The sequence below is a fragment of the Rhizopus microsporus genome, assembly GCF_002708625.1.
Source record: "Rhizopus microsporus ATCC 52813 unplaced genomic scaffold scaffold_17, whole genome shotgun sequence".
NCBI lineage: Eukaryota > Fungi > Mucoromycota > Mucoromycetes > Mucorales > Rhizopodaceae > Rhizopus > Rhizopus microsporus.
Window position 1 is genome coordinate 306896 of NW_019671932.1, and position 12819 is coordinate 319714.

Genomic DNA, 12819 nt, shown 5'->3' on the forward strand with positions numbered 1-12819 from the left:
TCAAGTCAACTTACATCTGTTGGCGACATAGTCGTAGTGAGATGGGGCTTGAATTGCCTCGAGAGAACCACCAAGGTTGAATTCTTTAGCAATATTATGAAGGTAATTAACAGCAGGATGAGCAACATCATCAGCACCATAGACTAACTTGGCTTCCTTTGATTTATCAGGTCTATAGATATCCTCTACTGTCAAGATAGCCAAGGGTTCATTGTCACGAGGATCCAATAAGGCAATACGCTTGGATGGTTCGATCTTGCTCTCTTCTAGCTCTTGCTTACTTACATCCAAAGTGATTGGAATTGGCCAAAGTAAACCATTTGTTAAGCGCATGTTTTCAACAACGCTACAATAAAAGTCAGCGCTTGTATTACTAATGATAGCTCATTTTTTTTACCTTGTATAGTCCTTTTCATTCAAGAATCCTTCGAGAGGAGAGAAACCACCATTGAGGATGAGCTCGAGGTCACATAATTGACGATCAGTCAAGACGATAGAGGGTAATGATTGAGCTTCAGCCAAGAGAGATTCTTGTTTATGAGCATCACGTGAGTGAAGGTCCTTGAGAATGCCACCGTGAGGAGTGTTTGCCATATTTAATTATAAATTGATTGATAAAAAGAGAGAGAGAAAAGACAAGAAAGTAAAAGATGAAGTGTTTTGTTTATTTTTATATAACTGGACGTGTTTGGCTATTGATGTTACGAGTCAGGCACATGATGGCGCAATAGGTTTGTGTCCAATAAGAAATGGAATGCTCGAAATTGAGTAATTGCTCGCCATGACCGATTGGCTGAGATTATTTTTGAGTTGATGTTGAAATGGGGTGTGCCAAGTGATACATTTGTTTGCTAAAGATTTATTGTTATCATTATTATTAATTGCTTCAAAAGAATAAAAAAGAAGGTTTTTAACCAAGCTGAAGCCTTCAGGAGTAACGACTTCATTTTATCTGTGGAAGATATTGGTTCATCCAAGATCACCTATCATTCTTTGATCTGTTGCTTTTTCGCTGTAGTCCAATATCTTTAAATAAACGAACTTTTGCTTATCAACAACTGTTTCTTGCACCTATTTACATTTTCAAATGTAATCAGGTTTAGTTCAGCATGACTGCTTTAATAGTCTATCTGTTTAAAATTGCCAGTGGTATTTTACATGACCAGTTACTCTAGCCAGGTGCTTTAAATACAGGTATGATTAAGTTGACAAAGTATGTCCGTTCATTTCTTGTAAGCTCTTTGGGCTGCAAATAGTGTATGTGTGAAATGATGTCAATGCGAACTTTATGATCTTGACCATTAACTTTTCGTCTACATGTTTGGCTGATTCAAGGCTCCCCACAGTAACTTGGGAAAGCCGTCAAATGGCAGTTGTAAAAAGCTCGACACAGGAATTCCATTGCTTCTGGCAAAGATTTGAATGGTCGTTTTTTGTTTTTGTCTTCGCAGAAATTATTCCTGTATTCACTTTCTACTTCAATATCAGTGACTACAACACCCAGTCTGGCCATCACCACTACTCCATCAGAAATATCAGATCGGCTTGCTGTATTTTTGGCAGATATGAGCTTTTAAGAACACTCCCATGGCAATCAACCCTGTGGGTCTTTCCCTCTTTGGTGATAAGAAAACGATCCAAACTCGCATAGGGCAAAGAAAGAGGCGAAAGCTGATGTTCGTCTTGTTCATGTATTCTATCATACTATTTAAGTACATGTCTTTAATGAAACAATAGTTTCTACATTATAAAAACTGACTAGACGACGTTGGTGAACGGCAGCTTTCCGAATTTAAGGAGAACGTACATCTGTTCAGTGCCCGGACTTTGCCGTCATCAATTTCTTCAAGTGATCTGCATCTCTTTTTGATTTCTACTTTCTGGAAACAATATAAAATAAACAAAGAGTCATTTTTGTCATTTTTGCCTAGTATTTTTTTTTTTTTTTTTTTTTTTTCCTTGGTTGAATGGACAAAGTAGACAGTTATCAATGTAATCGTTTGCTTTTATTTTTACATTTTTCGCTTGAAAAATGAATTTGCAAATTTAAATAGTTCAATTTGATCCTTGACGTCTTCCAACATTTCCAAAGCCAATAGATAAGTTTCTGTTCCTTCTTTGTTGTACATTAATGCATTTGTCAACATCAGAACAATGTCCCTTTCAAATTCGACCGTTGTCTTTATAATCTATGTAAAAGCAATGTGAGTCTATTTCATTTTGTCTATTGTTGATCCTTACTCCTTCTCTCACTTTATGCTTTATCGTCTTTAAATCTAACGGCCTCTTTACTATCCTGTTGTAAAATGGTGCTCTATTCTTTTTAACTGGATTTAAAAATAAAGGTCCACTTTTATGATTGGCTATCTCTTGCCATAATAACTGTACACTCTTTTGCCATGATTTCTGTCTTTGATTTTCTAATTTTGTTGTAATTTCTAGAGATGCGGGTATATCCTCTTTATCATTAGCTATGATCTTTTCTTTTACTTCTAGTTCAGGTGTATATATCTTGACATGCTTTGAATCTAACTCTGGATCTAACTGTGACATATTAGTTGATACCATATTGTATTCAACCTTGAGTCTGTCATCAAGCTCTCCTTTCCGTATTAAATCAATCTCCGATACTAATTCCCCTAATTCCTGTTCATGATGGACTAGTGCATTTTTAATTTCTTGAATTCTCTGCATGTAAAGTTGTCTTGCCAGTCTAACAACAGTCGGTGTTGGATTATCCCTATAAAGTGTAAATTGATTGCTTTTCTTGAATAATAAATCTTGTAATTTACTACTTTTCTGTCTGAAGGCTTTCAGTCAAGAGATAATACTGAAAATAGCAATTCTAATTATATAAAGAGTGATGATTATATTTTGTCCACTATCTGTTTTTTCACTGTTTACCTTGTGATTAAAAAAGTCAGAGTGTCGGTGCTGAACCAAGGCATTCTGTTTGAGTACACTTGCTACTTCTAACCAGCTATTTTCACCGTATTTATAAACAGCTTGAGAAAGCAGCAGCTTTTCTAGGATAGTCCACTCAGTAGGGTTACTGCTACCATCACTATCACTGCTACTGGCGCTATGACAAGACATATATAGAAAAAGGAAAGAAAAGGAAAGAAAAGGAATTGAGAGCAGAAATGCGTAACACAATTTTATTTGAATTCCACTTCATTTTTAGGTACGGATTTCCACAGGCCTTCTAGATCGTACCTTTCTCTCATTTCAGGTGTAAACAGATGAACAATGATTCGTCCTAAATCAATCAATAGCCAGCCTGAATTGTCACTTCTTCCTTCCACATGAGGACTTTGCTTTAAGGCCTTTTTGACCACCGTATAGACATGTTCAGCCACACTGCTGAGGTATTTGTCACCTTTTGAACTGGAGGCAACAATCATATAGTCTGCCCAATCACATTTCTCTCGAACATCCAATACCTCTACTGATTCTAGTTTACTCTCTATCAACAAGTCCCTCAGACTGTCCGCAGTCAACTGTCCAGTCTCCATCAATTCCTGTGATACTTGACGTAAAGCTAGACGATCTTCCAAATGTTCACCCACGGCACGACGCTGCCAGAGTGGTATAAAGTCTTCTTCAGATACTTTATAATCTGAATCAACAAACCATTCTGTGTCAACTTGTTGATCTTCTTCGTCAGGGTATAACTCTGGATAATCCTTGGGATCTACTTTTTCAATGTCTTCGTGATTGTCTGTAGTGTAATTCGCTATGAAGTGATCGAATGGTGATTTATTACAAGCAAATGGTTTATAAACAAAAGGTGGTTTAATCAAAGGCTTTGTTAATGTGCGTCTTGCTGCTAATCTTGTTAATCGGAACATGTCAGGAAAAAGAATAGATACTAGAGACTTATTTCGCCCCAGTCCTTATTGACTGTTCTTTTGGATTTCAATGACCGTCTCTTTTTTTTTTTAGGAAACATTATTGCAAAAACAAAATTAGTGTGACTACATATATTTGCGCATAACCAATTCTAAAAGAGTAACGTCAGTGATATAGACGAATGATAGTAAAGAATAATTACAGATGAAAGGCGATGAGTCTCTACATAACTTCTTTACTAAGAACAAGAAAGAAAGCGTATCAAGAATCTCCCATTTGCACTGTACAGCTACACAGTACTAGCATAATACGTGACACAAGTAATTCAATTTATACAGTAAACAGTATATCTGTCGTGACTACCTTATAAATACTTCATATTATATGAAGAAAGAAAAGTATAAGACTGACCACAACGTGCGTTATGCGTATATAAGGTATCCTGTTCAATTCTCAATGGACATGATAAATTCATGTAATAATCCTGTTATAAGAGAAATTATTATAGATAATAAATTATATAATAAAGCTTGAGCAGCATCACTCATACAGGCAAGGTTTACTCCAGATCTGACGATGGATTGCATCATAAGGAATAAAAACTGATTTAGAAGTGATGAATAAACTTTATAGTCTTTGCATTAAAACATGTACGATCCAATATTGACAGTAAAGCTGTACTGAGACAAGTAGAGAACCAATGAATACAATAAGATAAGATGAAGCCTCACAGTGACATAACAATATAACAGGGACAGAAAGTTGCTGCTTACTGCATTAAAAGTTTAAATGAGGCTCCTCGGAATAAACCCTCTTCTGTTTGTGCTTAGGTTTTAGCTCAGTTCAACAATGGTCAGGCACAGACTCAAGTGCTGTCTAAAAAAAAAACTCTAAGAAGCCATATTTGATCAAAGGATAGTATTTATAAATAGCAAAATCCCGTTTTTTCTTATATACGCGCAAAAACGCTGTGGACATTCCAATTTGCGATTGGTTGATTTGAGCTTATATTCGCATGGGGGTTAAGCGAGAAATGAAGGAATGGTTTGGCTTGCACAAGTATAAATTATATAAAGATATACATACAAAATACTTTCTTTTAAAGTGAATGCTAAATTAACTTGATATTTGTAGATAAAATGAATATTATGGGTTTTAAAAGAACCCTTAGTAATTATAACCCTGCTCTTTCACCTAATTGTTACTTCGATTCTTTGGATTGTATTCAATGAGCTGCAGATGTATACTTTGAGACAACAGGTAATAAGCTGCACCTATTATTTTGGTCCGAGTCACCTGAAACCTTTGGACCAATTATGTTTGCTACTTAGACAGATCAACATGCAATGTTGGTACCTGACAGATTGAAAATACGTACAGAAAGTTAATTTGGCCGATATTGTCACCATAATATGAACCATCCTGTATAAAAAACGACATGAAAGACAATGATATTTCATACAAATAAATAAAGCCTTCTTTTCTGGTATACCCATAGCATTTTTGCATGTATATAAGAAAAAACAATTATGCAAAATGTTTTTTTTTATTTTTAGTTGCATGAAGATTCATACTCACTCTTTTCATGACCCAAATGGCTAGTGTCTATGGGATGTTCCTTTAGATATTTTATATAGGCAGGATGTTTTTCATCAAAGTGACATTTCATTTGTTGAAATAGTTGTAACTGGTTCAAGAATCCTCTATTAGGATTAATAAACGGTCTTGCCTTTTGAATATTGGCCAAAGCCTCTTCGACTGTCCAATTCTCGGTAGCCATCAAATAGGCTGCTAAAATCGCGGGGCTTCTTGATACACCAGCTAAGCAATGAACAAGGACATGTTCTCTTTTGGATACTGCGTTCGAGATAAATTCTATAGCCTCGGGAAAGTGTTGTATCAAGTGAGCTTCTGGGTCATCTTTGACAGCAATGATCTATGTAGCAGTATAGGTAAAGAAAAAAAAAAGGATAATTGCCTACCTTGTGATTGACCTCGATAGGCGGTTTACAACGCTTAAAGTGACCCAAGCTTAGGACATGCTTGATTTGGTTATCTTCTAAAAACTCTCGTGATTCCAGTGTTCTGAATCCACCAAGCCAAATATAGTCTGTTATCTGTTCACCGATACTAGTAATGAGTATACCACCAGGTTTTCCGTCTAATCCATTTTCTAAGGTCTGGAATAAGTCTGATTGAGTTGGTATTATGGACATTATTTTTTTTTATATTTTATTTATATTCTAAATAAAGAAGAAAAGGAAAATAAAAACCAAACTGAAACCGGGCTGAATAAAAAGATGATGCTACAAATGGAAAAAAAAAATTATATATATATACTAATGTGTGTGTGTAATGATTTTAGTAGGGATGCGCAGGAGATGGTTCGTAATATGGCTGAGGTGGAGTGTTTGTGTATGGAGTATGATCATCTTCAGTCATCAATTCCTTTACTTCCCAAACATTTTGCTTTGAACCCACTGAAAACTCGAGATCTTCTTTGGTGATAGAGTCCCAGTACTTGTAAATCATCATGACAGTAAGCAAGTTACAGATAGCACCAAAGAACATACCATCCACATAGTGTTTTGTGTTGTCACAAATGACAACTGAAAAGACATACATCAGGACTTGACCAACAGCAAAGAAGGCAGCAGCAAATAAGATATCTCCTAATGGCCATCTATCATCCAAAGTATTGACAACGAGTATGATTTGAGAAATGATGTAAATGAAAAACATGAAGTAGTTCAAAACGATATAAAAGATCCATAAAGCAGCCTGATTTGTATAAGAAAGACCAGCAACACCTTTGAATGTACCGATAGCCAAGAAACCAGTAACGAGGAACCAAATGAAAGAACTGATACGAATGGACCAAAGTGATAAAGGAGTTCCATCTTCAGCAAATTGAAAACCGACAAATCCATTTAATAATAGACACCAAAAGGTTGCGCAACCTAAGCCGATATGTATTGCTGTAAACCACTATTATTGTTGTCTGATTAGTATATCACAAGGATATATTCTATATAAACTTACAGGATATGCAGTAGATGATGTCGGTATGATGCCTGTTACTAATAGCATATCAAGTAGAGTAGTAAGCATATACAAATAAAAGAACATGACGATTTCCTGACGACCTAGTACATTTCATTATTATTATTATTATTATAATAATAATAATAGACACCATTTATATGTATATATTACCAACTGCAGTATATTTTGACCTAATGTGATAAATCATAATCATTGTCATTATAATAGCAACAACATCAATAATCAATGTAGCTGTGAATAGCAAAGTCAATTTAATAATCCCCTATTTTATTGATTGTCCTTACATGGCTGAAAGATGATATTTCCACTTAATTCTACATTACGAGAATAACAAACAGGCTCTATTCCATTATGTTGTCCTATTAAAGGACATAGACTTATAGCAATCGTTTTACATATTCCATTAAAATTTAGTGCTTCAAAAGAATAAGTGATAGCACTCATTTTTATTTAAGAAATATATAAAGAAGAGAAAAAAAAAGAGAATATAAGGAAAGTTTTTTTTTATATAAAAGGAGAGCCTAAAAATAGATATAAATGTAACACTCATTCAATGAGATCATGGCTGTATAGGTTCTTTCTTTATCCAATCAAAACAAATTTAAAACACACCAATTCATACTCCTTTCAAAATAGATTTCACCAGGGCTAATCTTTAGATTGACATCCTCCCAAGGAGAAGACTTATATATGAGTTTGATTGATAAAATAGAAAGCACAACTTAATGTATTGTATATGTTAGTAAAGTTAAAGAGTTCAACCGAACGTGTGTCTTTGATGAGGCTTTTCTATATTGGCCCAACTAAGAACTGAAAAGTCGGGTTATGATAAAATGAATCTTTATAAAAAAATACGCGTATTCCAAACAAGAAGCTTTGATCCAGAGTTACTGTATCGAAAACTACCGAGGTTCGTTTTTTAGTCTTTTTTTGTAGACGGCATCCTTCTGTGCAACTTGACATCAAAATGAGAAAAAATAGAAAAGTCCGTCATGCAGTCGAGATAACGGATGCATTGATAGTTTCCCACCTTTTTTTCCTTCTTTTTTTTTTATATATATAAAAATGAGAATCCAAGTAACTTCACCTACTGATCAATCTATTGTATATGAAGTAGACTGCCTTTCTCAAGAACAAGTAGATGCTGCCGTTCAACAGTCTCAAAAGGCCTTTCTTGAGTGGAAAAAGGTACCAGTTGCTAAACGAGTAGCCATCATGGAAAAGTTTTGTACCCTCTTTGAGCAAAAAAAGGACCTGGTGGCTTCTTCTATCACCAAACAGATGGGAAGACCCATACGTTACGGACATGGTGAGGTGAAGGGTGTTTTGGAAAGAGCCAAGTATATGGTATCCGTAGCAGAAGAAAGCCTAAAGGACACCATCATTGAACATGTTCCTGATGTCGTCAAGCGCTTTCAACGTAAGGAACCTCTAGGTCCCGTTTTTATTATCGCTGCTTGGAACTATCCTTACTTGACCACCGTCAATAACGTGATTCCGGCACTCCTGGCTGGTAATACCGTCTTGTTGAAACAGTCTCCTCAAACACCTCAATGTGCTGATATATTTGTTGACACCTTAAGAGAAGCAGGTGTACCTCATAATGCCATCCAGGCTATTCATGTACAGGATAAGGAAGCCAATTATCTCGTACAGCATCCTCTAGTCCAGTACGTAAACTTTACCGGAAGCGTCGCTGTAGGTAAACAGATCAGAAGAGCCATCGGGGACTGTGAACACTTGATAGGCTGTGGAATGGAGCTTGGAGGAAAAGACCCGGCCTATGTTTTACCAGATACAAACTTGGACTTTGCTGTCGAAAACATTGTTGACGGTGCATTTTTCAATTCTGGACAGTGCTGTTGTTCTATTGAACGTTGCTATGTTCACGAGAGCATCTATGATGCATTTGTACAAAAGGCAGTCGCATTAACAAAGGTAAATAGCCACTTTACCTCTGCTTTCAATATGATCTAATTCCACTAAAAAAGAACTATGTCCTTGGTGATCCTTCCAAGCAAGAAACAACCCTGGGTCCAATGGCTAATCTTAGATTTGCCAATACTGTTCGAGAGCACATAAAGGATGCCATCGAAAAGGGAGCTAAGCCTTTGATCGAGACATTCCCAGCAGATAAACCTGGAACAGCTTATGTAGGGCCACAGATCTTGGTCAACGTGAACCATGATATGTTGGTGATGACTGAAGAAACATTTGGCCCTGTTTTACCGATCATGAAAGTATCCTCAGATGAGGAAGCCATTCGATTGATGAACGACTCCAAGTATGGTCTGACTGCTAGTATTTGGACAACAAATGAAGAAAAGGCAATAGAGATAGGAGATCAGATCGAGACAGGAACATGGTTCATGAATCGTTGTGACTACATTGATCCTGCTTTGGCTTGGGTAGGTGCAAAAGACAGTGGTTTAGGATTCTCGATGAGCAAACAAGGATTTGGTCAATTTACGAGGTAAAGAAAGATAACATCATCGACATCATTTATACTCAACTCTAAACTTAGGCCCAAATCTTACCATCTAAAGTTGTCTCAGCAGTAAAACTCATGCAGCGATTGGTCTAATATATAAAACGACGCAGCTATTTTTTGAAATGATAATTTTCCGTTGCTTTTATTCTCCTTTTTCCTTTACAATAATAAAAAAAGAGACCTTATTACGAGATGGGTATCCCGAAGTTTTTTCGATGGATTAGGTTAGTAGTAGTGTGTGTATGCTGTCGTTTTCTTTAACTAATCTCGCCTTATAGCGAACGCTATCCAATGTGTTCCGAACTTATCACTGACAACGGCATTCCAGAATTTGGTTAGTTTATTTTTATGTATTGAAAACATGTATTGACACTCCTTTAAAAAAGATAACCTTTACTTGGACATGAACGGCATTGTTCATAACTGCTCTCACAACAATTCGGATGATCCTCACTTTCGCATCACAGAAGAGCAAATCTGGTTAGGCATCTTTCAATATATTGACCACCTCTTTTCCAAGATTAAGCCTAAAAAATTATTCTTCATGGCTATCGATGGTGTTGCTCCCCGTGCTAAAATGAATCAACAACGTTCACGTCGTTTCCGAACTGCCAAGGACGCGGAAGATGCTCGACGAAAGGCTATACAAAACGGCGAGGAGCTACCCCCGGAAGCCCCCTTTGATACCAACTGTATTACACCCGGAACCCCGTTTATGATCAAGCTCACACAGCAATTACGCTACTTTATTTCGAAAAAGGTTCAAGAAGACGCCAACTGGCGAAATGTGGAAATTGTCCTGTCGGGCCCCGAAGTACCAGGTGAAGGAGAGCATAAGATCATGGAGTACATTCGTCTGTCAAAAGCACAGCCAGATTATGATCCAAATACAAGACATTGCTTGTATGGTCTGGATGCTGACTTGCTTATGCTTGGTTTATTAAGTCACGACCCTCATTTTGCTTTATTACGTGAAGAAGTAGTATTTGGTAAACACCAAAAAAAGAAGATTGCAAGGTAAGCTTTTTAAAATAACCTCCGAGAAACTTGTCCAGGCTTATTCATATTTTCTTCTCTAGTGTCGAAAATCAAAGCTTTTATCTACTGCATTTATGCTTAATGAGAGAGTATTTGGATATGGAATTCAGTGCATTAAGGAATACTCTTTCATTTGGCTATGACTTTGAACGCATCTTGGATGATTTTATTCTACTTGCTCTATTTATTGGTAATGACTTTTTACCCAACTTACCCAATTTGCATATCAACGAAGGTGCTCTGGGCCTCATCTTTAAGGTTTACAAGGAAGTATTACCAACATGTGACGGTTACTTACAGGATGGTGGACATGTCGAGTTCAGCAGACTTCAGAAAGTACTAGATCAAATATCTGCCGTCGTCGAAAAAGAAGCATTTGAAGCCGAAAACATTGACGCTCTTTACCTTGTCGGGAAGTTACCCGATGGTGATAATGCTAGAGAACTGCTCCATGAAATAGAACGCAAGAAGGCAACCGATAAGTTGAGCATTACTGAACATCAAGCAGAGATCTTTGGCAAAATACGCGATTTTCTAGTAACTCCACCTAAATTAAACACTGAATCAACCCTTCATTTCGCGTTCCCATTAAAGAGCCGCGATAAAAAGTTTCTGGATAAACTTACAAAAGAACTCAACATGTCTTATGTGTATGCATGGAGTCAGTCTCACCAAATGACGGAAGTAGAGCTTTCATTTACCCACAATTTGTATGCTGATGATACGGATGATAGCCCATCAACAACGAGTGAGGAATCAGATGTAGACGAAGAAGCTATTGCTGCCCGTGATCGTGTGCTGAAGAAGTACGAGAATGCTGAGATCATACCTGAAGAAGTCAGCAGAGAACAGATTGAAAGAGAAGAAAAGGCTAAATTTGAAGCCGCATTCAAGCAATGGAAGGCCGACTACTACAAGGAAAAAATGGACATTGATATTGACAGTCAAGAGCAGATGGATAAACTCGTCAGCTCCTATGTTATCGGTATTCAATGGGTGCTTCAATATTATTACAATGGTGTCGCCTCCTGGAGTTGGTTTTATCCATACCACTATGCACCCAAGATTTCTGATCTCAAGGATATCGCTCGTTTCCAAGACCACTCGTTTACCCTTGGTCAGCCCTTCAAGCCCTATGAACAGCTTATGGGAGTATTACCTGCTCTCAGCAGAAAGCTACTGCCTGCTGCTTATCAAGATCTCATGACAGACCCTGATTCACCCATTATTGATTTCTATCCATCTGACTTTGACACCGACATGAATGGTAAAAAGCAAGACTGGGAAGCGATCGTACGAATTCCTTTCATTGACGAACAGCGACTCTTGGATGCTATGAAACAAAGAGAGTCACGATTGACCAAGGAAGAACGGGAGATGGCCAGATTTGGCGAAAGTTACAAATTTGTATATGATGAAACACTCGCAAAGGGTGACCCCAAAACTTGGCCCGTCTTCAAAAGCCCATTGCCAGGAAAGTTTCCCGATGTCCGTCCTTGCTTTGTTCGTGAGACACAGTATCATTTGCCAGTACTTTCAAGCCATGGTTTGCGTAAAGGTTTATTACCAGGTGCTAAGCTAGGTAAGGAGGCTTTGGCAGGTTTCCCATCATTGCATACGATAGCACATGACTTTCATATTGCAAATCACGGAGTTCGCGTATTCCAACAGGATAGTACGAATGAATCAGTGGTTGTGTACATCAAGAATCGATTCAAGAATGCCAGTCTTCGTGAACTTGCCAAGCTCTTCATCTATCGCACGGTATATGTTGGATACCCCTATTTGAAAGAAGCTGTCGTCATTGGTGTCTCAAATGCCGAATGCAAGTATCATGTCTCTCTTGACTCAAATGGAGGAAAGCACTTTTTGGAACACAAATGGAACGACAGAGAGCGAGATGATTGGTACAACACCGTCAGTCGCCATGACCATATACGCAGCAAACGATTTGGTCTATTGATTGGTGAAACAGATGTTTTAGCACACGTTTGTCTTTTGAAGGGTATGTGTCAAAACGAGGAAGGTGCGCTCGTCAAGCAATATGATCATCCCACCTTGGCCGAAACCATTCCGTTCCAAACTATTGTCATAAAGGTGGCTAATCCTGATCCTCGATTTATCGAAAAGCCCGCACCACCTATTCAAGTGAGCCATCCTGTAGGCTCTCACTGCTTCTTTACCTCTGGCGTGCTTGCTGGTACAAAGGTAAAGGTCATTGGTCACGGACCACATGGTATTAATGTCCAGGCGACCAAAATCCGCAACCCACGCTTTGACCATGAACCTCGTTTTGGTTATGCAATTGTCAATAAGCAGGAAAAAGAAATCACTTATCAACCTGCTCATGCTGTTGCTCGTGAGCTCAACAT

At 37.6% G+C, this 12819-nt stretch overlaps 6 protein-coding genes across 6 annotated transcripts in view; 2 read left to right on the top strand and 4 right to left on the bottom strand.

The window, feature by feature from the left end:
- RHIMIDRAFT_218629 (sulfate adenylyltransferase) overlaps positions 1 to 786 on the bottom strand; it is a 2194-nt gene extending 1408 nt beyond the window's left edge. The window contains exons 1-2 of the mRNA XM_023607356.1: positions 398 to 786; positions 15 to 346 (exon numbers count right to left, since the gene is read on the bottom strand). Of these exons, the coding sequence (XP_023463225.1) occupies positions 15 to 346; positions 398 to 594 (529 nt within the window). The 5' untranslated portion in view covers positions 595 to 786. The remainder of the gene's footprint in view (positions 1 to 14; positions 347 to 397) is intronic.
- Positions 787 to 2012: 1226 nt separating this feature from the next.
- On the bottom strand, positions 2013 to 3851 carry RHIMIDRAFT_240642 (uncharacterized protein; the record flags this gene model as incomplete). Its single annotated transcript, XM_023609425.1, has 5 exons — positions 2013 to 2189; positions 2242 to 2740; positions 2796 to 2845; positions 2905 to 3082; positions 3217 to 3851. The coding sequence occupies 5 exons, from the start codon at positions 3849 to 3851 to the stop codon at positions 2013 to 2015; spliced, it is 1539 nt and encodes a 512-aa protein (XP_023463226.1).
- Positions 3852 to 5404: 1553 nt separating this feature from the next.
- RHIMIDRAFT_246121 (phosphatases II) lies at positions 5405 to 6068 on the bottom strand (the record flags this gene model as incomplete). The annotated part of the gene is made up of 2 exons (XM_023610271.1): positions 5405 to 5788; positions 5835 to 6068. 2 exons carry the CDS (start codon positions 6066 to 6068, stop codon positions 5405 to 5407), a joined length of 618 nt encoding a protein of 205 aa, XP_023463227.1.
- A 199-nt stretch (positions 6069 to 6267) lies between these two features.
- On the bottom strand, positions 6268 to 7329 carry RHIMIDRAFT_193741 (uncharacterized protein; the record flags this gene model as incomplete). The annotated part of the gene is made up of 4 exons (XM_023605997.1): positions 6268 to 6840; positions 6895 to 6998; positions 7069 to 7149; positions 7203 to 7329. Coding segments are annotated over 4 exons (885 nt in total), but the record flags the coding sequence as incomplete, so codon positions are not given.
- Positions 7330 to 7983: 654 nt separating this feature from the next.
- On the top strand, positions 7984 to 9395 carry RHIMIDRAFT_206590 (aldehyde dehydrogenase; the record flags this gene model as incomplete). The annotated part of the gene is made up of 2 exons (XM_023606916.1): positions 7984 to 8856; positions 8910 to 9395. 2 exons carry the CDS (start codon positions 7984 to 7986, stop codon positions 9393 to 9395), a joined length of 1359 nt encoding a protein of 452 aa, XP_023463229.1.
- On the top strand, positions 9328 to 10465 carry RHIMIDRAFT_48492 (putative 5-3 exonuclease). Its single transcript, XM_023615301.1, has 4 exons — positions 9328 to 9391; positions 9443 to 9633; positions 9688 to 9743; positions 9796 to 10465. The coding sequence occupies exons 2-4, from the start codon at positions 9602 to 9604 to the stop codon at positions 10428 to 10430; spliced, it is 723 nt and encodes a 240-aa protein (XP_023463230.1). The 5' UTR covers positions 9328 to 9391; positions 9443 to 9601; the 3' UTR covers positions 10431 to 10465.
- Positions 10466 to 12819: the final 2354 nt, after the last annotated feature.